The sequence below is a fragment of the Toxotes jaculatrix genome, chromosome 18, assembly GCF_017976425.1.
Source record: "Toxotes jaculatrix isolate fToxJac2 chromosome 18, fToxJac2.pri, whole genome shotgun sequence".
In the NCBI taxonomy this organism is placed as follows: Eukaryota; Metazoa; Chordata; class Actinopteri; family Toxotidae; genus Toxotes; species Toxotes jaculatrix.
In genome coordinates, this window is record NC_054411.1 from 7336575 (window position 1) to 7362073 (window position 25499).

The 25499-nt window shown below is 40.6% G+C and overlaps 4 protein-coding genes and 1 non-coding gene across 9 annotated transcripts; 2 read left to right on the forward strand and 3 right to left on the reverse strand.

Annotated features, from left to right (window-relative positions):
• Positions 1 to 934: 934 nt before the first annotated feature.
• eif3g (eukaryotic translation initiation factor 3, subunit G) lies at positions 935 to 3813 on the reverse strand. 2 transcript variants are annotated; one of them, XM_041061665.1, is made up of 10 exons: positions 3717 to 3813; positions 3582 to 3628; positions 2812 to 2900; positions 2473 to 2532; positions 2270 to 2374; positions 1967 to 2162; positions 1731 to 1841; positions 1483 to 1619; positions 1136 to 1242; positions 935 to 1046 (listed from the first exon to the last, which is right to left on the reverse strand). In XM_041061665.1, exons 1-10 carry the CDS (start codon positions 3737 to 3739, stop codon positions 1031 to 1033), a joined length of 891 nt encoding a protein of 296 aa, XP_040917599.1. In that variant the 5' UTR covers positions 3740 to 3813; the 3' UTR covers positions 935 to 1030. The 2 variants fall into 2 exon arrangements, with proteins under 2 accessions (XP_040917599.1, XP_040917598.1); XM_041061664.1 differs by having other exon boundaries at positions 1725 to 1841.
• Positions 3814 to 4557: 744 nt separating this feature from the next.
• Positions 4558 to 6234, reverse strand: p2ry11 (purinergic receptor P2Y11). The gene is made up of 2 exons (XM_041061908.1): positions 5942 to 6234; positions 4558 to 5745 (listed from the first exon to the last, which is right to left on the reverse strand). The coding sequence occupies exon 2, from the start codon at positions 5679 to 5681 to the stop codon at positions 4719 to 4721; it is 963 nt and encodes a 320-aa protein (XP_040917842.1). The 5' UTR covers positions 5682 to 5745; positions 5942 to 6234; the 3' UTR covers positions 4558 to 4718.
• Positions 6235 to 8225: 1991 nt separating this feature from the next.
• Positions 8226 to 12217, reverse strand: ppan (peter pan homolog). 2 transcript variants are annotated; one of them, XM_041061906.1, is made up of 13 exons: positions 12026 to 12217; positions 11554 to 11724; positions 11244 to 11345; positions 11073 to 11123; positions 10693 to 10863; positions 10404 to 10480; positions 9972 to 10079; positions 9744 to 9867; positions 9562 to 9640; positions 9226 to 9355; positions 8977 to 9134; positions 8855 to 8879; positions 8226 to 8815 (listed from the first exon to the last, which is right to left on the reverse strand). In XM_041061906.1, the coding sequence occupies exons 1-13, from the start codon at positions 12038 to 12040 to the stop codon at positions 8464 to 8466; spliced, it is 1563 nt and encodes a 520-aa protein (XP_040917840.1). In that variant the 5' UTR covers positions 12041 to 12217; the 3' UTR covers positions 8226 to 8463. The 2 variants fall into 2 exon arrangements, with proteins under 2 accessions (XP_040917840.1, XP_040917839.1); XM_041061905.1 differs by having other exon boundaries at positions 8226 to 8879.
• A 42-nt stretch (positions 12218 to 12259) lies between these two features.
• angptl6 (angiopoietin-like 6) lies at positions 12260 to 25416 on the forward strand. 3 transcript variants are annotated; one of them, XM_041061904.1, is made up of 9 exons: positions 12260 to 12380; positions 14731 to 14817; positions 15469 to 15965; positions 16070 to 16210; positions 16315 to 16522; positions 17507 to 17700; positions 19288 to 19558; positions 19653 to 21110; positions 22080 to 22217. In XM_041061904.1, exons 3-8 carry the CDS (start codon positions 15495 to 15497, stop codon positions 19835 to 19837), a joined length of 1470 nt encoding a protein of 489 aa, XP_040917838.1. In that variant the 5' UTR covers positions 12260 to 12380; positions 14731 to 14817; positions 15469 to 15494; the 3' UTR covers positions 19838 to 21110; positions 22080 to 22217. The 3 variants fall into 3 exon arrangements, with proteins under 3 accessions (XP_040917838.1, XP_040917837.1, XP_040917836.1); XM_041061903.1 differs by lacking the exon at positions 12260 to 12380 and having other exon boundaries at positions 14514 to 14817; XM_041061902.1 differs by lacking the exons at positions 12260 to 12380; positions 14731 to 14817; positions 15469 to 15965; ... (2 more) ...; positions 17507 to 17700; positions 19288 to 19558 and adding exons at positions 22436 to 22759; positions 22869 to 23174; positions 23318 to 23575; ... (1 more) ...; positions 24522 to 24785; positions 24919 to 25416 and having other exon boundaries at positions 20868 to 21110; positions 22080 to 22355.
• trnay-gua lies at positions 17909 to 17997 on the forward strand. Its single transcript is given in 2 exon segments — positions 17909 to 17945; positions 17962 to 17997. It is a non-coding gene; the product is annotated as a tRNA-Tyr (tRNA).
• Positions 25417 to 25499: the final 83 nt, after the last annotated feature.

Genomic DNA, 25499 nt, shown 5'->3' on the forward strand with positions numbered 1-25499 from the left:
TCATCAATTTTGTGAAAAAACAAGTGTGAACAGGTGGCCCCTATTTAAGGATGAAGCCAGCACTTGTTGAACATGCATTTGAAAGCCTGAGGAAAATGGGTCGTTCAAGACATTGTTCAGAAGAACAGTGTACTTTGATTAAAAAGTTGATTGGAGAGGGGAAAACCTATAAAGAGGTGCAAAAAATTATAGGCTGTTCAGCTAAAATGATCTCCAATGCCTTAAAATGGAGGGCAAAACCAGAGAGACGTGAAAGACAACCATCAAAATGGATCTTAGAATAACCAGAATGGCAAAGGCTCAGCCAATGATCAGCTCCAGGATGATCAAAGACAGCCTGGAGTTACCTGTAAGTACTGTGACAGTTAGAAGACATCTGTGTGAAGCTAATCTATTTTCAAGAATCCCTCTGTTAAAAAAAAAGGCATGTGCAGAAGAGGTTACAATTTGCCAAAGAACACATCAACTGGCCTAAAGAGAAATGGAGGAACATTTTGTGGACTGATGAAAGTAAAATTGTTCTTTTTGGGTCCAAGGGCCACAGACAGTTTGTGAGACGACCCCCAAACTCTGAATTCAAGCCACAATACACAGTGAAGACAGTGAAGCATGGTGGTGCAAGCATCATGATATGGGCATGTTTCTCCTACTATGGTGTTGGGCCTATTTATCGCATACCAGGGATCATGGATCAGTTTGCATATGTCAAAATACTTGAAGAGGTTATGTTGCCTTATGCTGAAGAGGACATGCCCTTGAAATGGTTGTTTCAATAAGACAGTGAACCCAAACACACTAGTAAACGAGCAAAGTCTTGGTTCCAAATCAACAAAATTAATGTTATGGAGTGGCCAGCCCAATCCCCGGACCTTAATCCAATCGAGAACTCCAATTGAGAACTCCGACAACTATAAGGAAAACAATTACAAGGAACTTGTGATAACAATTACTCTCTTTATTCAGGTAACAGCCAAATTTTACCACAACCATAAAATCTGGCATCATCTCATCATATAGTCTGATGGATTCCTCAGTTGTTTGATGGTCTGCAAAGAGAGAGAAAAAAAACAAGATTGGCAGCAAGAACCAAGAACATGCTTTAACATTTATTTGACAAAACCAAAAATTAACTTACTTGGCCCACTCAACATTGAGAATAAGATGATCATATCCAAATCCTGACACTCCTGCAATAGCTCTGGCTGCATCCTCCCGACGATGGAAACTGATAAAGGCAAAGCCCTGCAGGGGACAAAGTAAGACGATGAATGAGACATCTGGATTATGATGTGTTTCTTTTCAATGTCAATTATAGGGAAGAAAACACTACAGTCAGCAAACTATCTAGATCTAATTCACAGATAATGCATACATATAATTATTTTGTTCTTTGTTCAATTATTTCCTTTTGGGTGTGTTTTAAAGCTTTTAAATGTTAACGTTAAATGTGGAGCTCTTAGTATTCTTAGGATGAGCACTGACCTTTGACTGTCCAGTGTTCTTGTCTTTGGCCAGATAGATCCTTGAGATGGAACCAAATGGTCTGAAGAGCTCCTGCAAATCTGTCTCACGGGTGTCCTCAGACAGGTTGGTGACACGGATGGTGGCATTATCATCAGCTGTAAGGTGATACACAGTTGTTTATACTAAGAAATACTTTTTATGTTTTTAAAATGATTCAAGTACAGAACAGGCACATGGAGCCAGCAGGTACACTAACTTACACCCACCTCTGCGGTTAGGCTGCATGGACTCCCCTCTTCGTGTGCCTCCATCCCTCAGGCTTGGGGGCACATACTTCCCAGTCTTGCTCTGTGCAGGCTGTGCAGGCTCTGGTTCCGCTGGTTAAAGAGAAGAAAAGCAGACCACATCGTCATGACAACTTTAAGAACAACCAGCTGCTAAGGCTGACAGCAGATCACAAAAACAAATCCAAATTTGATGATGTGAATGGTGAACTGATTACCAGAGCCAGCAGGCTTCTCCTTGTCGCCAGTGGAAAGCCCAAGCTGTTCAGCCAGCTCCTTCTGCATGGGGCCAAGGGTGTCCTTGTACGGACAGCGGGTGGTCCAATGGTCACCTTTGCAAATACGGCAAGACACAATCTTCTGTCCTTTAAGTTTGTTCATGGGATCCTCATCCTGGTCTTGTGCATTCAAGTCCTGCAAGAGGCAAGATAAAGTCCTCAGCCAAGAGCTAAATACAGACAAATACCACAGTTAAAACATGTTTGTAGGCACAGTGTGGACTGCTACACATGGATCCTCACCTCTTTGCTGGAAATGAAAGTCATGAAGACATCATCACTGACTGTGGTGGTCGCAACATTAGGACCTGGTGCATCAAACTCAGAGTTTCCAAATTTCTTCCAGTTCTGAAATGAGAGAACAATATAACTTAATGACTTTTGCCCATAGTATAGTTCATTTTCAAGTAAATGCAGCTTTTACTACATTCAGTTTGAGAGCTGACCTTTCTCCTCGCCACAGCTTTTGAGGCTTTTCTTGTCTCAATCTTGAAGGTCCGCACAATCTAGAAGATACAGAGGCAGCAAATGAGTATTTCAGATTCATTTCACAGAAGCAAAATGTTTTTGCTTACTGTAGTCAAAACGACCCAGCATTTACTTAAACATAAGCTAATAAACACCACTCTACCATAGTGCTGGTCTCATAGCACAGGGGTGTATATACACCCTAAAATTTAATGTCACTTCATTTGTAAGAGCTGCACATAAAATGTAGCCATATACAAAAAAGCACAGTGAACAACGTTAACAGATGACACATATACCTTAATAAGTTAAATTACCTTGATCTTCTTTCCGTCATCATCTCTTTTATATTCCGTAATAGTCTTTATATTTCCTTTGATGGTTTCCTTGGGGGATGGTAGTGTGCCTGTTAAAAGAACATCCAGTCTAAATAAGACAAATTACACCTAGAGAGGTCACAAAAACAAAATTGTTGTTCCTACTTTCTTTCTTTTGTTTATGTTGGTCTGTTTTAAAATGAACATCCACAGAGTATATGAGAATATTCAACCAAACAATAATAATACTGGCGACAACGGACGTTTTCAGGATTAAAGGCTAATAACTATATTGGTAGTAAATTTATTTAGTCATCATTCCCCATATATTCTATGCTAGTCAGGTAGCTTCTGATCTCTTCAACTCATCTTCAGTATTGAAATGCACATAAAAAAAACAATGAACTCATATGTGAAGTGAATTCCAGATTGCAAATTTAGCCATTTATAACGTTTATTTAAGGCCAGCAAAACGAATAACTTGCTAGCTCTCGGCTTGCTAACCCTTAGCTGTTCTGACGTCTCTACTGAATGACAGCCTGCGACAGTGTCCACAGGACGATCACACGTTTCATCAATAAACCCGGCAATTAATGTCAGTCACTCAAACGTCTTTAAAAGACTGGATTCCCTAAACATCCCAGGGTAAGTATATTTTACTTCGAGTTTTACGGTAACCACGTGGAAGTGGAAGCCGCCTAGTCGGCCTCCTCCTCCGAGGTCCACAAGAGATGTGCTAGCATTAGCTAATAAGCTAACTAGCTCTTTACCTTCATCTCCTTCCTCCTCGACTTGGTCTGCCCAGCTGGGCTTGGAGCTGGGGAGACAGATTTATATGTAAGATTAGACCGATCAAAGACGTCCAATATGAGCAACAATGATTAAAAGTTTCTGATAACACTCACTCGTCGTATTCAATCGACGGCATCCTCTCCGCTAGCTTAGCTTCAGGACCTCAAAGACCGGAGCAGTGCGAGCCTAGCCGCCACTTCACGCTTCCGGGCCTTTAACTTCGCAATAAAAGTACCACGTTTGCTTAACTTTTAGCTTCACAATAAGAGGCCTGCATTCTGTTATTACCCTCCGTTTCAAATGACATTTAATTGATGGGATTGATAATAACGTGTAAACATGAATAATATATTCGCTATATATTGGGTTTTATATGGTTCAAATATCATCTTAGGAGAGTGTTAATGTTGACGAAGGACCAAGGCTAGACTATCAGCCCTTTATAGACAAAACCCAGGAGGCTTCAGAAGCCCCAGGTTTACTACATATCATTTGTGTGGTATTTTTCCATTAATTGCAATTTGTTATTTGTGTGTACCACTAACTTACAATATCAGCTATGGTGGGTCCTCCCTCCTCTTTCTTGTGACTCAGGTCTCAAAATCTAGTTTAAAGACCTAAATTATTTTCATTTATACTGAGTTCATTTGTTTCAAAGTTGTGTTTTATCATATTGCTTTAATTTGCGTGTGTGTCAGGTAATTAACACAGAAAACGTGTATTATTCCATCACATAAGAACTGTAATGCTGCAACCAGCTGTAACTAATCAATTTATTTAGCATTTTTTTCTTTAAAAAAAGACATGATTAAATCAGATTAGTTATGAAACTGCCATGTAACGTGGGAGTCAATAATCTTTGCTCAGATCTTTACGGGTATATATGAGATCAGACAGAAAGTAGATCAAGAAGATGATAATCAATGGTGTTTAAAATAGAAATCAGGCACAATACACCAATAAAGAGTTTTTATTACAGATAGTTATGTTTCAAAAATAAAAATACAGACCTCTAACTTTTGGCAATATACAAGTCAAGAATTTACAGCAAGATCTCTTGTGGAAAGAATTTCTGTGCAGAACTGAAATCTTTCAACATGAAATCAGGATGTGCTTCACAGAGAAGCTGCCATGCAGCAGCTCTGCTTCCTCATCTCTATACTGCTGTTGTTGTCCTCTGGGCTCAACCCACAACAAGCTACTCTTATACTGTCAAACAAAGCCATGTAAAGGATTGGGTGGATGCACATGTTCACAACTGCCAGTCCCCTGGACACCTGGTACATGTTGTAGACCCAGCAGACAATGTTGTTGGGATAATAGATTCTCCGATAAAGGTGGTAGGTCTGAAAGATGTGGTAAGGCACAAAAGAAACAGCATACAGCACAAGCACTGATGCGACTAACAGAGCTACTTTGCGTTTCTCGAGAGTGGTTATACTGACATTTTTCCACACCATCCGAATAACCACACAGTAGGAAGTGAAAGTAACCAGAAAGGGAACAAGACACCCAAACACAGCCAGAAACACTTTGTAAGTGAAGTAATCACCCCCAGGCTTTCGGTCATCGAAAGACACACACAGAGTCTTATTAGGATGTTCATATTGGGAAATGGAGGCAAATTTCAACACAGGGCAGGATATGCCTCCTACGACAATCCAGATGATAACACTGATGATCTTGATGTGGGCAGGCTCTACATAGGATCGGGTAAAGAAGGGACACGCGAGGGCCACACATCGGTTCACGCTTATTGCCATGATAAAGAAGATGCTCACGTACAGGTTGCAGGTGAAAAGAAACTTCTCAATTTTACACGTAGCTTCTCCAAACATCCAGTGCTTCCCCAGTGAATAGTAGACAGTCAGCAAAGGCAGGGTCAGGACATACAGCAGGTCACTGATGGCCAGGTTACAAGACAGGACAACACCAGTGTGCCAGTTTCTTCTCTCTCTGACCACCAGCAGCCACAGGGCAAACAGGTTTCCTGTTAGGGCCACAATGAATTCAAGCCCATACACTGAAGGCAGCAGGGCTATTTGAAACCGCTCGCAGATAGAGAAATTCTGGACCATTTTGCTGTCAGTCGAAGGTTATTTATCAAGCTGCATTCATATCATGCTTTGTACCATGCAATATCTGTAAATGGAAGTATGTTAGTTCATTAATCTTCATCATTTATATACAAGCTAAAGAACAATTCATATTTCATTTGGTTTCTTATGGGACGTTAGAAAACGTTTTTAAATATACTCTGCACAGTAATGTAAAGAGAACAGTTAGAAAGTGTTTAATAATTAGGAAATCATAAATTAAAAAGTTCACTTCAACTTACCCAAAGGCAGAAATTTCAGTCTACTGTCCCGTGATGTACTCAACTGGGTGCTGTCACACTGACTGACACCAGGCGAGAAATGTGCACGAGCCGTCTAGCACTTATACAAAAGCAGACAGTTCCTGTCAGCCCCTTCAGAAATTTCGAAATTCATTTGCAAAACAAATCAGTTATGAATAGCCCACAGTTTTAGTGCTGGGTATGTATATGTGTGTTCGTATCTTATCGGGACAGCGTTGAAACAGCGTTTAATCAGATTCTCTGAAACCAGAGCACTACTACACGCATCTTCGTTTTAAGATCTCGAGGTCTAAAATAGTGTCTGCCAACGCTGTCATTGCTCCATATTCTACTCTGTTTACACAAGCACCCAAAGCTCAAAATACAAATAAATTGCGCACTTCTCTGAGAACAGTTAAAAAAAAAAAAAAGGGCATTCATATCTTTTTTCTTCAGTCTTGGGTTACTTCCTCCCAGACTTCCCCGTTTCTTACATCCCTAACCCGAAGCCTCCGTATTGCCTCATTTTGTTGTTGTGAAAAAACTATATATAATAAAAACAAATAAGCAATAATCTGTAGACACGATTGTTCAGTAGCCTAAATACGGAACAAAAATGTAAATAATACATTCAAACTTCATGAAAACATGACGTAGTCTAGTTCAGAATGACATTTTAGGTTTTTGCTACAGCCTTTAATTTAGGTCAAACCATTCAGACTGACTATTCTGGATGCACATTAGAGAAGTGATTCAGTAATTAAATATTACCTTTGTCTTATTATTTTAAACATTATAATATTATTTCCACTGAAATGATCATACAAAGCATTTTAGTTTTTATTTCACCTCATTCTTTATTACAGAAGAAAACAACAAACAAAAAACAGCAGGCCTGTATGCACACCGGCCTCTTTATTAGGTACACCTGTTCAGCTGCTCCTTAACGCAAATATCTAATCAGCCAATCACGTGGCGGCCACTCATTGCATTTAAGGCAAGAAGGCATAGTCGAGACGACTTGCTGGAGTTCAAACCCAGCATCGTAATGAGGAAGAAAGATGATTTAAATGACTTTGAACGGGACATGGTTGTTGGTGCCAGACGGGCTGGTCTGAGTATTTCAGAAGGAAGGCGACAAGAACTCCAATAACCAGTCGTTACAACCATGGTTTGCTGAAGAGAATTTCTGAACGCACAACATGCCTGATTTCCGCTGCTACATTCGGATGGCAGGGGTCGGAGTTTGGCGTCAACACCATGAAAGCATGAGTCAGGCTTGTGGCGATGGTGTAAAGGTGAGGGGGATATTTTTTTTTGTTTCACTTCTTCTTGTTGCAGGCAGTGGGGGACGGCACAACCACGTGGAAGAAAAAAAAAATCATCTGCGCCGCTAAGCGGTTTTCTATTATCTATATTACTGTGTGGGGATGAGCAAATTGGCGCCCCTGCAGCTGCAGGCGCACCTGCTTGATGAGAAGGTGCCGTGCTCAGAGTGTGGGGAGGGTTAAGGGGAGGGGGGCGCGGGGTACATTTCACTTCTGAGTCTTTCTCAGATGGAACTGACAAGGCGGGGGGATTCCACTGTATAGAGGAGGCTTTTCAAAGCTAAAGTTGATCAAGTCGTACCTGAGGTCAACCATGTCTGAGGAACGGCTCACTGGCCTTGCTGTCATTAGTATCAATCACTTAATAGGGGAGCAGATTTCGTATGATGAGATTATTGATGATTTTGCATCAAGGGAGGCCAGAAAGGTCAGGTTTTAGTTTTTGTTTGCTGCTCTTAGTGCTATAATTAATTTCCTTTTGTGTGTTTTCATTTGTGTGATGGATTTGTGCTATTCAGAATATTTATTCTATATTTTATTTGTATATTATTCTTTTATTTTTTTATGACCAATATTCTAAAATAAGATTCTATTGTTTTTTTGCAGATCTCAATCCAACAGAGCACCTTTGGGATGTGGTGGAACAGAAGATCAGCATTGTGGATGTGCAGCTGACAAATTTGCAGCAACTGTGTGATGCTATTGAGTCAACATAGACCAAAGTCTTTGGTGAATGTTTCTAGCCCCTTGTGGAATCTATACCATGAACAATTAAGACAGTTCTGAAGGCAAAAGAGGGTCCGACCTGGTACTGGCAAGGTGTACCTAATAAAGTGGCCAGTGTGTGCATGTGGCCCTGTAAAATTACAGACTGTCTTACAGAAAGGCAAGTTATGAAAGAAATAATTACCTGAAATTACCTGACAAGAATAAAATCATCCACTGAGTTGGTAAGATGGTGTTTTTAAAAAACAAAACAATTTATTGAACAAGTACATTTTCAATATTAATTCATACAATGTGAAAATATAGTACTTTATTCTTCACTCCTGTCCCTCTGCTGATTTTCAGGAATAAACAGTCTCACAACAACCATCACAGGCTTCAGCACTGATGACAAATGGATGCTTGCTGCCATCTGGTGGTGCAGTGTAATAACTCATCCAATGTCCGAGTCCAGAAAGAAAGGTGAGTTCAACCCTTTCCCTTCCTCTGTTTGAATCCTTGCTTTCCCCCAGCACCTTTCTTCTTGAAGCCTGGCTTGCCTGTGTGACCTTTAGATTTGAATGGTTTGTCCTTATTTTTCATTCCAAATCTTTTGTTACCTTCAAATTTCTTCTTTCCACCAAATTTATTTTCTCTATCACCGGGCCTCTTGGATCCGAATGTCTTTCCTCCAGGTTTCATTTTCTTAACAAATGGTTTCTCCCTGTTTCCAGGATTCTTCAAACCTTTTCCTGTTTTGTCTCTGTGCTGTCCTCCTGGACCATGCCTCTTTTGTGATTTAGCATCTCTGTCTTTTCCCAATTTATCAGAGGACAGCTTCCTCTTCTTGGCAGGCCCATGACTCTTTTCTGAGCCCGGCCTCTTCTTGGCACTGGGGAACATGTCTGCATTTAAAAAAAAAAAAAAAAAAGTCTTGGTCAATAAATACATTCAAAACAAGACCTAAGGGCTAACATCTTATAGTACGCTAGTTTTATTCACCTTCATCTGGCTCCTCTCCTACAGCCTGTCTGTAGTACTCCACCTCATCATCAGATTCAACAGCAGCTGCCTGATCTTCCTGCATCCCAGGATCCTCCACCTCACTGTCCTCTTCAGCTTCAGCATGTTTCCGCTTAATGCCCTCCAGGCTCTTTTTCCTATTAAGAGGAAAAAAAAATTTTTTTACACTTTGGCCAAGTGTGAAATGGATTTGGCAGAAGAGTTTCATTATCTTCAGGGCCAGCTTACTTGTGCTCTTCTCGTTTCTCTTTTTTCTGCGCCACGTTCTGGGCCTGCTTTTTCCGCCGATTGTCCTTCTCCTTTAACTGGGCCTCCTTCCTGTTCAGGATCTCCTGTATCTCCTCCTCTGTCTTGGAGACTGCAAATGTAGTATAGACAACAAAATTCTCCATTAAAGAACAGTTTGTGACAGGTGTACATAAAACTAAGCTCTAAGCTCTAGATGTATCAGTAAGCGTTTACTTTTGGAAAGAAATCATGAAATTCATACTTATTCTTTCATCATGTACACCTGAACAAGGAAAGCAAGCAAGCAAAAAGAGGACTGAATGCTAAATGACTCACTAATAGCATGATATAGGACATTCCCTTCTCCCATGCCTTCTTGGATCTTCATCAGCTGCAGAGTCATGCGAGGACCAATCTGAGGAGAACAAAATGTAAAATTCGGCTTCCACCAGAGCAGCATCAAAATATCAGTTTTTTTTTTTGTTTTTTTTAAAACTACACTCCCTCTTCAAACTCACCTCAGTCAAACGGACAGCACTCTGTTGGGATGCCATGTTGCCTCTTCCAGAGTACACCTGTGGCAGCTCAGTTATGTTGTGCTCCCCATCTTGTTCTGCTTCACTTTCGGAAAGGTTTGCCCCCCTGAGAGTGGTTAGAAGAGCACAAAGCAGTTTGTCAGCAATTCTACAGAATTGACTCCCTTTTGCCTCGGAACTACAAGAATTATATCTTCACAAGAACCTTACTTTATCAGCAGCTCACTGATGTCCTCAAACTTGCTCATGTTGGGGAACTTCTCCTGCATCAGCTTCTTGACTCCACGGCTCATACCCACAGGGACGACCTTCAGGCTGCTGCAGATTGGGAACAAGATCACTTAGGTCACTTTGACATCTTATCAATAAATTGTGTAAGTGTGGTTATTGAGTGGAGGCCCATCAGTGCGTTTACTTTGAACATACATCACTGAACAGTCATGTCATGATTTGTCATCATCTGAGCCCAAACCTCATTAGCAGACCATTTTCCTGAAAATCACATTCATGTAGCGCAGGGTCATTTGGCCTGATATCTATTTCTTCAGTCCTACGGTCAATCTTCCACTTAAGTAGTTTTGTCTTTCCTTTACAAACTACTTCTGTCTGTCTTAACATTTATGACAAAATATTTTTACTTACTAATGTCGAAACTCTATTTCCTGAGACTCTGGGTTGTAGTCCAGCAGCACACACCTTTTGATGTTGTTGAGGCTTACCTGAAAAATATATAGATCCACATTTATCACTTGAATTCAGACTTGACTTTCTAAGCACTGAACCGTTTAAGCCTTATGATGTCAGAAAGCGTTTACTTTTGACAGATCTTCAGGTGAACTCAGAAGACTATACTTTCATCATGTCAACAAGGCTTTAAGTCTAAAGTCTCTCAAAATGACAACAATGCAACAGTTAGATTGGCAAAACGTACCTTGTGCACATTAATGGAAGGAAACATGTTTTGGAACATGGTGGCCATGAGTTTTATGTGCATGCCATCAGATCCAAAGTTGTTGAGGATGAGTAACGGATGATGTGTAAACTGCTGCTCATGCATCCTGTGCTTCTTCAGAGATGAAACCACATCTTTGACAAGAGAGTACTGGGGAAAAAAAAATGTTTAGAATCTTTATAAAAGTGAAAAAAGGTAAAGAGATAAAAATGACTTCGGCGGTTTGGGCCTATCAGTGCGTTTACTTTGAAAAAACATCACTTAACAGTCAAACGTTAAAGTGTCATCATCTGGGCCCATCTATCTAATGTGCTAGTGTTTTTTTTTTTTTTTTTAATAGGTTCATGCACAGTATTTACCTTGAGCACTCTGAAATGAAGCATGGGACCTTTGGGAAGTCGAGCAAGTCTCTGAGGAAAAAACAAAACAAAAACAAGAAATGTGTTGTTAGGCAGGCAAAGATACAGGCTTAACAAGGGAAAAAAGTCCTTCAACAGCTGTTATGGATGGATGTTATGACGTGATCTCACCATGTTGATACTACTGGGGGTCTTGCTGAAGATCATGAAGTGTGTCACCCCCAGTGGTCCTGCGATGGCCACAAAGTCTTTCAGAACATTCTTTTTCCTAACCTAATAGGGGAAAAAACAGTTCAGGCACAGTGAGTGTGAAACAACATCTCGGCCCAACCTTCATTTTATAATCAAAACTAATTTTAAAACCAAACTTTCTCCTTAAAACGCAGCACTGGGGCCTCCTTCCAGCAGCTATTTGAAGTTGTATATTCAGCCATATATAATGAAGTCATGAGGTCAAGCTTTAACAGGCGCACACACGGACCTTCAGGGACTCTGCAGTGTAGGGCTCCATGACTCTACGCACGTCCAGGATAAGCTGACCCACGTTTTTCCCGATCTGACCACGATGAAACACAAAGGAGTGGGGAACAGCTCCGTAGGTCTCCTCGGCCACATGGTTGGCACTTGCTCGGGATTTCTTCTGGTTCTTGGTCTGAAAGCACAATGTCCACATGCGAATGAACTATCAAAACTGCTGAAGTGACATGAAGCGAATTCTTAAATTAACTTGTTGGGAAAAAAAACCCGATATATGGTCAAAGATAACTTCGCTATAAAGCTATAGCCAATGTCACAGGATCTCAACCAGCTGTACTAACGCTGCCAAACATTCACAACCAAATACAGTTCCACAGTCAGCTTCTTATTCAATATAAGCTCCTTTTTACACCTGAGAATACTGATTAAACAGCTAAGCAGCTAAAGCTAACTTGTTAGCACAGGTCGTTACTTACCTTTGATTTCCCCATGATTCAGCGAGATGTAGAGCAGCTCCACAAAGTCAACGTTAAACGGCACTACACTATGTTTGTGCTACAAAGAGAAACTACGTTCATTCTGACGGTAAATTATTTGTCCACAAAAACGAACCTACGCCGTCAATACAGCGCTTTCCACATGGCTTTACCGCTGTGTGTCACACTATTATGTCCGTGTTTCTCACATGTCTGGTATTGGTTCCTAGCGGATCCGGATGTGTAGGAAATTATAGTCGTGGTTCCAAGATTTAACAACGTGACCAAACTGAAATAATCTTGCCTGAAAATACTCATTCTTCAGTGGGGGTATGGTAGATAATAGATAATTCTGGTAATTAAAATTGTCTTTATTCTTGTTTGATCAAACAATATCAATCCCCGTACCATGTAATACTGCCTTCGTGAATGTTCCAGTTCCAGTCTCATCTAGGTAACCAACTGAAAAAAAGGTCTGAGTTGAGTCTACAGATCCACTTTCATCAGTAGGAATAATGCAGATGAGTTTTATTATTTAAACTAATACCATTAAGGGTATTCATGCTTTTCCTGTATTACTCCTATGCTGTGGAGTAGTATGGCACTGAAGGAGAGAAAATGCTGTAGCTTGAAAAATCGTGTACTTATCCTTTAGGGAACTTAATTCATGTTATAATATCAGCCCTTGTAACATGTAATCGAATCCAAACACAAATTATTGACGATGTTTAAATACAGTAAAGTATGCTGTGCATAGTGTGCAAAATAAGAAGAATTCGTCATATAAGAAAATGAGGCAACAAAGAGTTTAGCAGCGTTGTGCCCTGTGAAAGCGAAAATACACAAAGAACTTGAAGAATCAGTATTGTTGAAGCTACTGACCAGCAGAGGGCAGCAAACACGTGTGATTCAAATCAGACTCCTGAACACTTTCATTTCTAAAATGTACGATACCATACTAACAGTTCAGGAAAGAGTCAGTCAGTGAGTGTATGCAATTAATCAAAACAGTGTGGAAAATGCTTCTGCAATGCTGCATGCGGTCACAGTTGCCGCCCGTGCTTGGTCATATCTTCATAGACTTATTGACCAATACTTGTTTCTGTTTCTGCATGTGTTAATTTCACACTTGCTGCAATAAGCTGTACCCATTTCCTCCCATGAGACTCCCATGCGCTGCTCTTTAGGAAGGAAGGTTACCCCGACGTGCATTTCCCAAACCATTCAATAAGTCCTCATATATGAAATATTTTCTCTTGTGAAACTGAAGCATACAGTTAAAGATAAAACATAAATTCCATAATTGTGGGGTTTGTCCAAGTTGTTCTGAAGAAAGAAACAAAACTGTGTTTTGTTTTAGTGAATATTCAGTACGATACACCAAATGCAGGCAGGCACAAAAATAAAGGCAACTCGGTCAGCTGCTGTGAAACCACAAAAAAAAACAGGAGTGGTTCATGAAAAGTGTCAGTTCCACCTTGTCACGGAAAGATCTTTGAACGGTGTGCTGTCCGGGCAGTAGCAGCTCTAATAGGACACCGCAGTACCAGAAAACACCCTGTTTGGGTGTGACCACCCACCAGCGCATCAAAAGTAAAATTTCTCCATCACAATGTTTGATGCACAATTTTACCCAGGTCACTTGCAGCTCACACTGTGTTGTGAAAAGTCCAGGCTGTGTGTTTCCGACATGAAAGTTGTGGGGAGATTGCACATTGTATATGAAAGATCAAGCTAAGGCCAGGTTTCACACTTAAGCTGCTGCATTTTGAAGCAGAAATTTGAACTACAGTTTTCACTTCCACGTCATTACATTTAAGAGCCAAATATTGTGCTTTCTACTCCACAACATCTATTTAACAACAACAACAGTTGCTAATTACTTTGCAATTTTACATCAGCTTCTGAAATATGATGCATCATTGTGGATTAAAATACCAAGCAGCATAGAATTAAAATTAACTTCACCTCAGGCAGCTGTGACATTAAAATGTAGCTTATGCATGAATGTGTCTATAATAATATTTCAATATTATAATATCTATTAAAATACAATACTGTGAAAGGGGCCATTCTGGACAGTGAGCACTTGTACTTTTGATAGTTTTTGGAGATAATACCTTTGTACCTTTATTTAGGATTTTTAATGCAGTATATTTACTTGTAACAGAGTGTTTTACAGAGTGTTAATGCTACATTTACTTAGGTGAATGCTTCTCGCACCACTGCTTTAGTCAGCTAAAGTATAAAGCTGTGAAAAATGTGTTGTTTTTTTCAGGAAACCTCCCTGTTTTTTTAGATTTTTGTAAAAGATGTTAAAGTAATGAGGAAAACATGGAAACCACTGTGTTTGTATGTCACACTAGTGCAGTTCAGGTCTCAAAGTCTGTGTCAGGATAGCAGGTTGATGGCAGAGGGAGGAGACATTCTGGGATCCTAGCACTGAGCACCCAGCTAAACAACAAGTACTGGGAGGTGGTGTCATTTGGATAGTTTGTAATTAGCTGTCTCCGTCTTCAGAGATCCTGGGACAGACTCCTTGGAGGTAGTCTATGTAGTCTCGCTACTGTAGCTACTGACAAAACTTGGGTGTTATTCTGGATTTTTTTTCCCTTAACATAAATTTGTGACCCAAATTTCACTGCTTTCAGCTTCACTTAAACACCACAGACAACTATGAACATGTGATTTTTAAAATGTGTTAGTCTGGATTTTCCATCTGTGGGTCCCAGAAACTCCTGCTACACACTGGAACTGAGCAAAGACATTCAAAAGACTTTTCAGCTGCCAGGGTAAGTAATGAATGGTCTTTTTCAGTGTAATCTTTAGTCAGACTGAAATGTACTTGCACTAGTTACGGTACCCAAGTTAAATCATTCCCATATTGTTAATTATGTATCAGAAAACACTGTCATCTTCCTGCAAACAGCTAACAGAGCAATACTGGTGGTTTGTTTAAGAAAAAAATATAGTTTGACATTCGGATTGCTGCAGTTTGAACTACTGATTTAGAAATTTTCAATGAGAAAGTTATACAGAAGATTTGTGGGAAGGATGTCAATATTGACTTATTTGGATTCATGCGTTTATGGTGTTGACCATGGTTGTGGTGGTTGGATGTGGAGCTAACCCATCTGTTGACCGTGAGATGGAGGTGTGTTGATTCTGGCTGGTTTGTGTTGACTGTTGTCCCATCAGTGTTGACCTGTTAATAAATTCCAGCCAGGGGGAAATGTGTGTACTCTCACTTTGCAAGGAAACATCTGGTGAACAGTCCAGACCCACAACATACTGTTTTCCCTGAATACATAGTTTTTTGTCTTTGTGTCAAAGTGTCAGAAATGTTTCTGAATGATTAATGTTTCGGTCAAAGATTATCAGGTGATATTTATATGTCTTTATCACGGTGGTAATTTTAATTATCTCCTCTCATCCGCTGCCAGGGTGTCTTGAGAAGTTGAACAGATTCATGGGGAAGACACTGACAATAGGTCTGACTCTTTTCCTAACACTCTGTCTGGACATACCAGAAGTTGGTGGACGGAAGGAGGGAGTCAATGGCGAAAACACTCAGAAACGTTCATCGCGATCGTCAGATACAAAAGGAGGTCGTTGCTCCTACACCTTCATTGTTCCACAGCAAAAACTGACAGGAGCACTGTGTTTGAACACGCAGTCTGCTACTACCAACCACTCTGAGGTGGCAGTGCTGCGGGCAGAGCTCAGACGACAGCAGGAACAGCTGGAGAAGCTCCGGGGACAACTGGACCAGGAGGGGGCCCTTGCCATGGAGGTAAGAGCCCTGCGCAAAGAGAGTAACAGCATGAATTCTCGCATTGCCCAGCTCTATGCCCAGTTGCTACATGAAGTCATACACAAAAAAGACCAGGCTATGGAGCAGCGAAGGGTGGAGAACCTCCTGCTAAATGCTACAACACAGGTGAGCAGAGAACTGCAGTCATTGTTGATGTTTGATTCATGTCACAGCAAAGCTGCATCTTATCCCAACTGTTATCAAGCTCATCCTATCATACTACATCTCAGGCACTGCAGGTGTCCAGTAATTACAGGGAGTTGGAGAAGAAATACGGAGCCCTCACCTCTATGATGAGCTCCCAAAACCAGTTTATTGCTCGGCTGGAGAAGCAGTGCCAGTGCCGGGACTCCAACCACCAATCCTCTCTAGTAGGGAACAAACCGCGTAAAAAATGTGCATGTTGCAAATTTATACTGTATACTTGTGCACAGGAACTGAGAATGATGTCTGGTTTTTGTGTTGGTCTGCACAGGTGATGACTGAGCCGCCAAAAAGCCAGTCTAATGTGCATCCTAATTACAGCTCTGAAGCCAACGAAATGACCAATGATGTTCAAAGGGACCAAAGTGCTCCTCCACTACAACAGGAAAAGACACGGGGAGTCCATTCCCTCCCCACCACGACAGCTAACACTCCTACAGACCCTCCTTTCATTAGCTTCCCTGTCACAAAGACTCCAGGTACATTTATGCCAAACATGTCTTTTAGCAGAAGCACTTAATTAGACTCAAACCTGTGTGTGTACGTGTGCCAATCATCTGTCAGAGTTATTTAACTGCTCAGATAAGCAGCAGAAGCTGATGGAGTCAGTGACCTGCTGGTAGGAGGCCTATCTCTCTGGGAATGCCTAAACAATGTCAAAAACAGCAAACAGCTCTTATCAGAACAGAGAGGGCTTTATAATGAAGGCACACATGTAAGCACACACACATATGAACAACAGCATTAGTTGGAGCTTTAAATGTTCTCCTGTAAACATGTGCAACTGGAATGTCTGAAATGACAAAGTAGAGGGTTTAAGCTGTCTTTCCAACAAGTCAGCAGAACACAGTTGTGTGACTCAAGGCTTCCCTAAAGCGGTGGTGAAAGACTGTGCATTGCAACATCCACAATTTCAAAAATACAAATTCATGTTAGAACAGACTATTAGGCATTATCACATAAGCTTCTCCTCTGTGTATACATTTTCTCCAGATTCCTGTGTTCATCTTATCACTGCGACATGAGACACTGAACATGTGTTGGGAAAAAAATTCCTCAGCTCTAAAGAGATAAGCTGAAGCCGCAGTGAGGATGAGATCCTCCTGATGCTGAAACAAACAGAATTCCCAGACCCTCAATAACTGGCAATCAAGTGTCCAAATTGCCACCATTAGGTTAAAGGTGGTGAGAAAGCAGTAAGTTTGAGAAAAAATAAACTATTAGGTGACAGTAACTCCATTTCAAACTTTTACTAGGAAAGAACAAAAAAGTTTGAAACCATCCAATCTGTCTTAATTCCACTTGGTCAGAACTAGTACTGATATCAACAATTACTTTTCAAAACTACACTGCTTGATAGTACAATTTAAAATGAATATATTATAATATTACACATCTGTGTATTATTTTTCTTATTATGCCTCTCACATCGTCACTTTGTTGCATGTTTTGTCCCGGCTCAGGGCCATGGCGCGACTGCCAGCACGTACTGGAATCGGGTGAGACCACCAGCGGGATCTACCTGTTGCGCCCGCAGAGCGCTAATCGCCTAATGCAGGCTTGGTGTGAGCAGAGCCGTGTTCAGGGAGGGTGGACGGTCATCCAGAGAAGACAGGATGGGTCGGTCAACTTCTTCAGAACCTGGGAGCAATACAAGGTGATTTCATGCACTTTTAATATGTGCTGAACACAACACTGGGGCTCATTGTTCTTTTTTTTTTTTAATAGTAGAAACAAGAATAAGACCCTACAGCCGGTCCACGGTATCTTAGTTTAACACGTTAGCATGTTAACATTTGCCGGTCAGCACCAAACAGAGTGCAGTCCTGTATTAGACCTGTGTAAATGGAGTAGTTACTATGTGCCCTTCGATAGCTCAGTTGGTAGAGCGGAGGACTGTAGAGGCTACAATGCTGAAATCCTTAGGTCGCTGGTTCGAATCCGGCTCGAAGGAGCATCTTTTCATGGTGAATAGTCCAGTCCCTGCTCGTTATTTAGATTCTCTTACGGAGTGTTACTTCGATACGCTTGGTTCACAAGGACGGCAAAAGATGTGACATTCACAGACAAAAGACGGTCTTCAGTGTGGTATTTTAGATAGTACACGTACGCGTTCACGCCCACCAGGAAGTAGGCGAGTGTATGCAACACACACCTAACCCGCGCTTTATTCACAATTTTTGAGAAACCCTTTCGAGGTGCGTAGATGGCAATTCAGCACAGCCGCACCAGTCGAGTTGTTAGCAGCAGTGCGCCCCTCAGGACCGACACTAATCGAAAGACACGAAGAATTTTGAATGTCGCGGAATTAATTTGACATAATTTGAGCGCAATGCTGTTTTCGTGTGGAAGAGGAACGTGTGTCTGGGGAAAACTGCACGGAGGGAAGTAAATCTGGGGGGCACAACAAGCCCCTTCAAAACAATGTAAGCATGGCGGAGCGGCTGTCCCCGCAACAGCGAAACTCGTCGCGAACTGCTCGGTGTGTTGCATATTCTGTCAACACTCCGTTGACTGGAAACGTAAGAATACGTTCAGTGAGCACATAGTGTCCGAAGTCCATATGAGAAACAATCTGGCTGACATGCACATACAATAAGATTAAAAAGGATTACTTTCTGGACATGTAAATCGAGATATCAGATTGTAATAGAAGTGAAAATATTGTCAATTTCCTTTCCCTATTTTTTTCTTTTCCTTTTTAACAGATATTTTTTTAAATTTACATGTTCATGATAAAATAATCAAATCAAAATCATGTCAGTACAGCCACACTATCTATATATTTAGTATTATTATTGTTTTTAATCTACATCAATAAATGAAACAGACATTTAGAACTACATTTGCGAGCTAATGTTTTTTTCTTCTTTTATCAGTGGAGTTGAAAACTAATACTTTCTTGTGGATATTGTCTTCATGGATAGATGCAACTACTCAACAGTTTCCCGACATTTCTCACAGAATAAGAGAAAACTTTGAACTGCAGGCTGTGTTAAAGGAAAATACAGGGGATCAACACAATTAGGATAAATCCTCCAGGGGCCATGAATGTCGTTCAGTGCACTCCATCTAGTCGTAAATATTTCAATCTGGACCAAAGCGGTGGACCAACTCACTGACTGACATTGCCAACCTTAGAGCCACACAGCTGGCATGGCTAAAAATAGAGGAATTCATGCAAATGAGCAACACTAAATAAATATTTTCCTCAAAATTAAACTGCTATGTTGGTGTATTACAGCAAGGCTTTGGGAACCTAGATGGAGAGTACTGGCTCGGCTTGGAACATCTCTACTGGCTGACGAAACAGGCCCAATATAAACTACGGGTGGCTCTGGAAGACTGGCAGGGCCGCCAGGTGTTTGCTGAGTATGACAGCTTCCACCTGGAACCGGAGAGTGATTGGTACCGACTGCGGTTAGGACAGTACCAGGGCAATGCAGGGGATTCCCTCTCATGGCACAACAATAAAGCCTTCACCACTCTGGATCGAGACAAAGACAGCTATACGGGTTTGCTCACCCCTTGCACTTGTTTGTTAGCTCTCTGTTGCCATCATGACTTTTTCTGTTAATAACTTGTTCTGTTCTTCTGTTGTGTTATCAGGTAACTGCGCTCATTACCAGAAAGGAGGCTGGTGGTACCACATGTGTGCCCACTCCAATCTGAATGGTGTGTGGTATAGGGGTGGACATTATCGCAGCCGCTACCAGGATGGGGTCTACTGGGCAGAGTTTCATGGAGGGTCCTACTCTCTCAAACGAGTTTCCATGATGATCAAACCAACATAACATAGTTGTGGACATGTGGGAAGGAAATGTGATAAACTGATTTATTAATCATGCTCATATACCTGTAGAGGGAATTAAACAATGTTAATATGTCTGTTTAAGAAAATTATCTTCAGATGTTTATTTGAAGCCTATCACTGACATATATATAGACTGTGAATCACTGGATGACGACTAACATGTTGTGTTAATCACAACTTAATGTTTGCTACTTCAGGCGCTTGCACTTTTGCTCACTTGCACCATATTATAGCACAGGGGTCCCCCTCGCTAATATGTTCAATTCATGTTAACACGTTTTTAAAGACATTTAAATTTGTGGGAAGAAAATGGGGGAAAAAATAAAAAAATGAACTTAAAAAAACTGTCTAATCAACCAAAAAATCACGACCCCCCTGCAGTACCTCCGCGGACCCCCTAGGGGTCACGGGCCCCCTGTTGAAGACCTCTGTTATATCACATAAATTTTAACATAATAATGTTAACATAAATCCAAAAAACTACTCTTACACTGTTGTCCGTCAATTTTGAACAAACGGCGCCATACGGACGGAGGACAACGCCTCAACAACAGTTAAAAACATACAATAAATACTGACATTAAATATTCCATAAATAGAATCATATATTTGTCCCAAATGTGCAAATATGCAGTGTGCAAAGTGTTATGTGCATGTTATTCTTCTAATAAAGTGCCTGACGTTAATAACGTACATTGTTATTTGTAAAAAATACAATTAATTCCAAATCCCCCATCGTACAATATTTACAGCCACACCCAACAATCACTTAATGAAGCCCTTCGTTACACATGTATTGACAATCTTTGTGTTGCAATTTCTTGACAAAATTAGATGTTTTCCAATTTGCAATGTGTTTTTCGGTAACATTATGCCAACTTAGTTCCTGTATGAAAGTTTTAAGAACACAGTCTTTGAAAAGACGCAACGATTTCTCAAAATGTGGGAGGAGACCACATCATCAACGGTTCCTGCGTTATGTTTCCGTTTCTTGTTAACAGGGGCGTGGAACTTCCCCTTGTATTCCGTCTTTTTTTTCACCTTGAGATCGTGCATCTGTCACAGCAAGTTACCATCATTAGGACCAGCTCTGAGCCAGAATTAATCCAGTCCAGGTCCTGAGGCTGGACAACCTCTGGACGATTGCGAAACACACTTGTCCTCTTCCATCCACCTCCTTCCTCACGTATGCTGATCTTGCAGAGTGACTTCAAGGATGTTGTGCCTTCTCATGCTCATGGTTTTACTGTATGGTGAGTGAGAAAAAGTGATGCTCTACAATAACTTTTTGCGGGTCTTAAATGTTAAATCTGCTATTTTGGTAAGATAAAATATATTTTAGATATCAAACATTAAAATAACACGTGAGTTTCTTGCTTGCTTATTTATAGTTTCACTATCTCAACATGTTACCAGAGGCGGCAACTCCCAAAATAAAACTGAAAGCTGTACAATAGAAACTTATATTAAAAAAAATTTCCTTTTAGTGAGAGAAACTTAAAATTGTCAAGTATGTAGCATTTTCAGAGAATAAAGTAAAACAAAAAGTATGACTTCTTTAAACAAATGAGATTGATTTGAGGTGTGATAATAATTTTGGTAAGAACATCCGGTGTACTATCTGTAACACTTGCCTCATGTGCATGTTAACTGCAAAGAAGATGGACTCCACTACAACTACTGATCAACCACAGTCTTAGCAGAGCACAGGTGGTTTACAAACCGTATGCCAACACTGAGCTGAATTTCTACATATAAAATGTGCTGTCAATATTTGATAATAATTTACTAAACTTAATGCGTGAATAAACTACGCAGCAGCTTTCATCTTCTTTCCCTTGTCCCTCTCTTTTGAGTATGTTTTCGTCCTAAAAATGACATGTCTGTCTCAACTACTACATGAAGTGATACAAGTGTTTATCATAATTTTTTAGAATGACTGTTATCTGGGAGAATCAGGATCATTTTTAATTTATAAAATTATAATTCCTGAAGAAGAACTGGTTATAAGGACCTACATTCGTATGACACAGTCACAGGTCTGTGATTTAGCACTGGTGTTACCGGAAACTTTAGGAACATGACAGCTTACCATGAGCTAGAATTCAGCCTTACACAGTTCACATGCATTGGCAACATGAGCCACCAGCCACCAGAGTGCAGCAAAGTCAACCTTCAAAGTCCAAAAAGAACATTACTTTTTTTTTTGGGTCTATCAACAGGTGTGGACAGTACATGCACGAACGAAACTCTCATCCTGGATCCTTCTGAGGTCATAGAAGAATTTGGAAAGGTGGTCTCGGCAAACTGCACCAGCTTACTTGAAGATCATGTTGGGATGTACTGGTCAAATGGGACTAGAACCACTGATATTGAGGAGGAGGGGTTTTTTATCTCCCAGGAGGTGACCCTGTCAGACTGGAATGTAATGGCTGAGTGCAAAATACTGCTGAATAGCTCTTTTGAATGCAGCAAAAAACTTGAAATCACTGTATACAGTAAGTGTACTTTCAAACAAATATTGTACAGTAGAAAGATAACAATACAGTAACTTCATTATCAAATTTTCTTTTGATAGAGAATCCAGACGAGGTCACAGTGTATCCTCTACGGTATTTATCTGCTGCGGTGGAAGGTACAGAGTATGAGCTGCAGTGTGATATCAGCGATGTCGCTCCTGTTCAGAACCTTATTGTGAGGTGGTACAAAAACAAAGAAATGATCCATGAACAAAACTTCACGAACACAACCAAAACACCAACTTTTGAGTCTTCTATTTTGAGAGTCAACATCAGCAGAGAAGAAGGTGGAGCTCAGTTTACATGTGAGGCTCAGCTGGATTTTGGGCCAAATGGACTGAAAACTCCTGTTGTGTCTGGCACACACAACATTTCTGTGCATTGTGAGTAAACATTCTGCTTCAGATTTTTTTTTTCATTTTTTACATTCTCAGCTTAGATTTTTTGTGGTGTGTGGTTCTCTATCATTATAATATTTGAATGATTCTTTAGATGCTCCTGAGCTCAACAGCAATGCTACTGAAGATATCTATGTGCAAGAGGGTAATGATGTCACCCTGAACTGTGAAGCTGAGAGTAACCCTCCTCCTCACTTTCACTGGATCCGTGATGGACTGAATATGAAAGAGAACACGAACAGTCTCAATATTACTCAAGTAAACGGCGACACAGTTTGCACCTGCATCGCTACCAACAAGCTTGGAAAAGTAACAAAGCTTATCCGTGTTCATGTGATAAGAAATACCATGGCAACACCTACTGCGACCACGGCCACGCCCAATGCATTGGCACCAGAGGGTATAACTCCTGTCCTTCACACTAGTTTAGATATAGAATATGTATTACTAATATCTTTGTTTAGCAGCTTGTAGATACTGTTTATTATTTATTATTTATTGTGCAGCAAAATGGAACTCTGATGGAATATGTTTATTTTTCAGTGGCAGCTTGTCCCATAACATTGACTCCTGCTGAAATTGTGGTGAGATTTGGAGATCCAGCTTCAGTTATTTGCAACACATCAGCCACAAATGTTTCGGGAATGGGCTGGGAAGCTGCATATGGAGGCACAGGGTTTGAGCAACCTCCTGTCACCTGGAAGGTTGAAAAACTAGAAACCTGGAATGAAATACCTGAGTGCTACATTACTCTACGCCATGGATGGCAGTGTTCTGTGTTTCCAGCCATCACTATTTACAGTAAGTATAAGTCTATAGACTATACTATTCATTACCATCTATCTTTATCACTCAAGGATTGTCTTACAAAATGTTTGACATAATGATGTAATGTTTTGCTTACAGAAACTCTTGATAGTACATTAACAGTGCCACTTCAAAAGAAAAGCAAATTTGGAAGACACAATAACTTTTAATAGCCTGAAATAGCACTGATTCAAGTGTTGGAATTTTTAAACAACAAAGATTAAAACAAGCTTTTAAATACTGTGTACATACTTCCTATACAATTGTGGTCACAAAGTCAGGAATATTGCTAAGTTTCTTTATTCTTGCCAATTATTTTCCTTTGCTTTGTTTACAGAGAGTCCAGACAATGTGTCACTCTCTGCGTTGCATGATGGGCCGATGGTGGAGGGTGGAGCGTACCTGCTGATATCTGAGATCACCAATGTGGCTCCTGTGCAGAACCTCACAGTGAAGTGGTTCCGAGGCAGTGAAAATGTGAAAACACAAGTGTTTGAAAGCAACAGTGTGACCCCAGATACTGTGAACTCTACCCTAAGTGTAGCTGCTAAGAGAGAATACAATGGAGCGCTTTTCACATGCAGTGCTGAGCTGCACCTAGGACCACATGGACCACAATCTGTCCCTACCACAACCTCAGAACCTTACACTGCTGTTGTGCACTGTGAGTTTTCCGCTCGTCTGTTTATTTTAGAATGATATTAGGTATTTATCTCTCCACTGGTATCAGTTTTGTTTAATCTAAGCTGATGTTTATTGTCTAGATAAGCCACTGATGCAATGTGAAATTTACACTTATGTGGAGCATGCGTTCATGATGGACAAGTTGCCCTGCAAAATCGAAGGGAATTGTTGATAGTGAAAATAAGTGATTTGGGATTATAAATACCTTTTGCAACATATTATTTCTTCTTCTCAAATCTGACCCTTTTCCACACAGTTGCCCCTGAGTTCAATGTGGGAAATTACAGTAAGGAGGTGACCCCGGGTGAAAATGTGACTTTTGACTGCAGTGCTGAGGGAAACCCTGCCCCTGAGATCATGTGGACCTACACCACTGCAGTGAATGCGAGGGAGAGCACTGGGGGGCGCCAGAAGACTATCAGTGTCACAGGAGCCACGTCTACCAATGCGGGTGTTTACATCTGTGTTGCCACGAATAAAGTTGGGAGAGTGTCAAGATCTGTCACACTGACGATGAAAGGTTATTATTACTAACTCTGTGAACAACGCTTATGGAAATGTATACAGTGAAGTAGTTACTGATGGTGATTTTACAATGCATAGGTGGCAAAAAAAAAATCTATTTATGATGTTTTATATTGTTTGTCTTACAGGTGCAACCGCTGGACTCCAATTCCCAATCCTCTTGGTGGTCCTAATTTTATGTGGCCTTCTCTTCCTCACCCTCACCCTCATCCTCATCATTCACAACAAATGCAAAAAACATGGACAATACAGCTTTATTCCTGGCCAAGCCAAGGAATGTGATATCCCTTTGACTACAAAGTCTGAAGGGGGGAAAGCTTAGGATACGATTAAATCAGCCAGGGGCTAGAAACATAACCAGATATGCCATTATCTTTCATGGCATTTATAGCGTATAAGTATGGTATTTTCATTTCCACTTTTGTGTCCTAGCTTTACACCACTACAGATGTAAAAATGCATTTTGTACAAAACTGTTATGCGAGCAAGATACTAATCAGGGCCACTTGTTTTCCAAGTAGTGCTGCAGAGACTGCAAGTGTATTAATAGCATTGTTTTTTTTTTCTTTTTAACCTTTGAGCGTTAAACGTTGTTTTTTCTCTCAATAAAGTTGAACTATAATCTATGTCAACATGTTTCTATTTTTATTTCTATCTACTTTTCAATGAGAGCAAAACCGATTAAAACTTTCGTCATCTTTATTCTTTA

Coding starts and splice junctions, on each gene's coding strand:
- eif3g (XM_041061664.1), bottom strand. CDS start 3,739: ATGCCGTCGATTGAATACGACGA. Junction 2,533..2,811: donor ATGACGGAAAGAAGATCAAG/GTAATTTAACTT, acceptor TGTATCTTCTAG/ATTGTGCGGACCTTCAAGAT. Junction 1,243..1,482: donor AGAACACTGGACAGTCAAAG/GTCAGTGCTCAT, acceptor TGTCCCCTGCAG/GGCTTTGCCTTTATCAGTTT.
- p2ry11 (XM_041061908.1), bottom strand. CDS start 5,681: ATGGTCCAGAATTTCTCTATCTGCGAGCGGTTTCAAATAGCCCTGCTG.
- ppan (XM_041061905.1), bottom strand. Junction 10,864..11,072: donor TTCATTTCAGAGTGCTCAAG/GTAAATACTGTG, acceptor TTTTTTCCCCAG/TACTCTCTTGTCAAAGATGT. Junction 10,481..10,692: donor CTTCCATTAATGTGCACAAG/GTACGTTTTGCC, acceptor TATATTTTTCAG/GTAAGCCTCAACAACATCAA.
- angptl6 (XM_041061902.1), top strand. CDS start 21,074: ATGTTGTGCCTTCTCATGCTCATGGTTTTACTGTATG. Junction 23,175..23,317: donor CAATGCATTGGCACCAGAGG/GTATAACTCCTG, acceptor TTTATTTTTCAG/TGGCAGCTTGTCCCATAACA. Junction 23,576..23,918: donor TCCAGCCATCACTATTTACA/GTAAGTATAAGT, acceptor CTTTGTTTACAG/AGAGTCCAGACAATGTGTCA.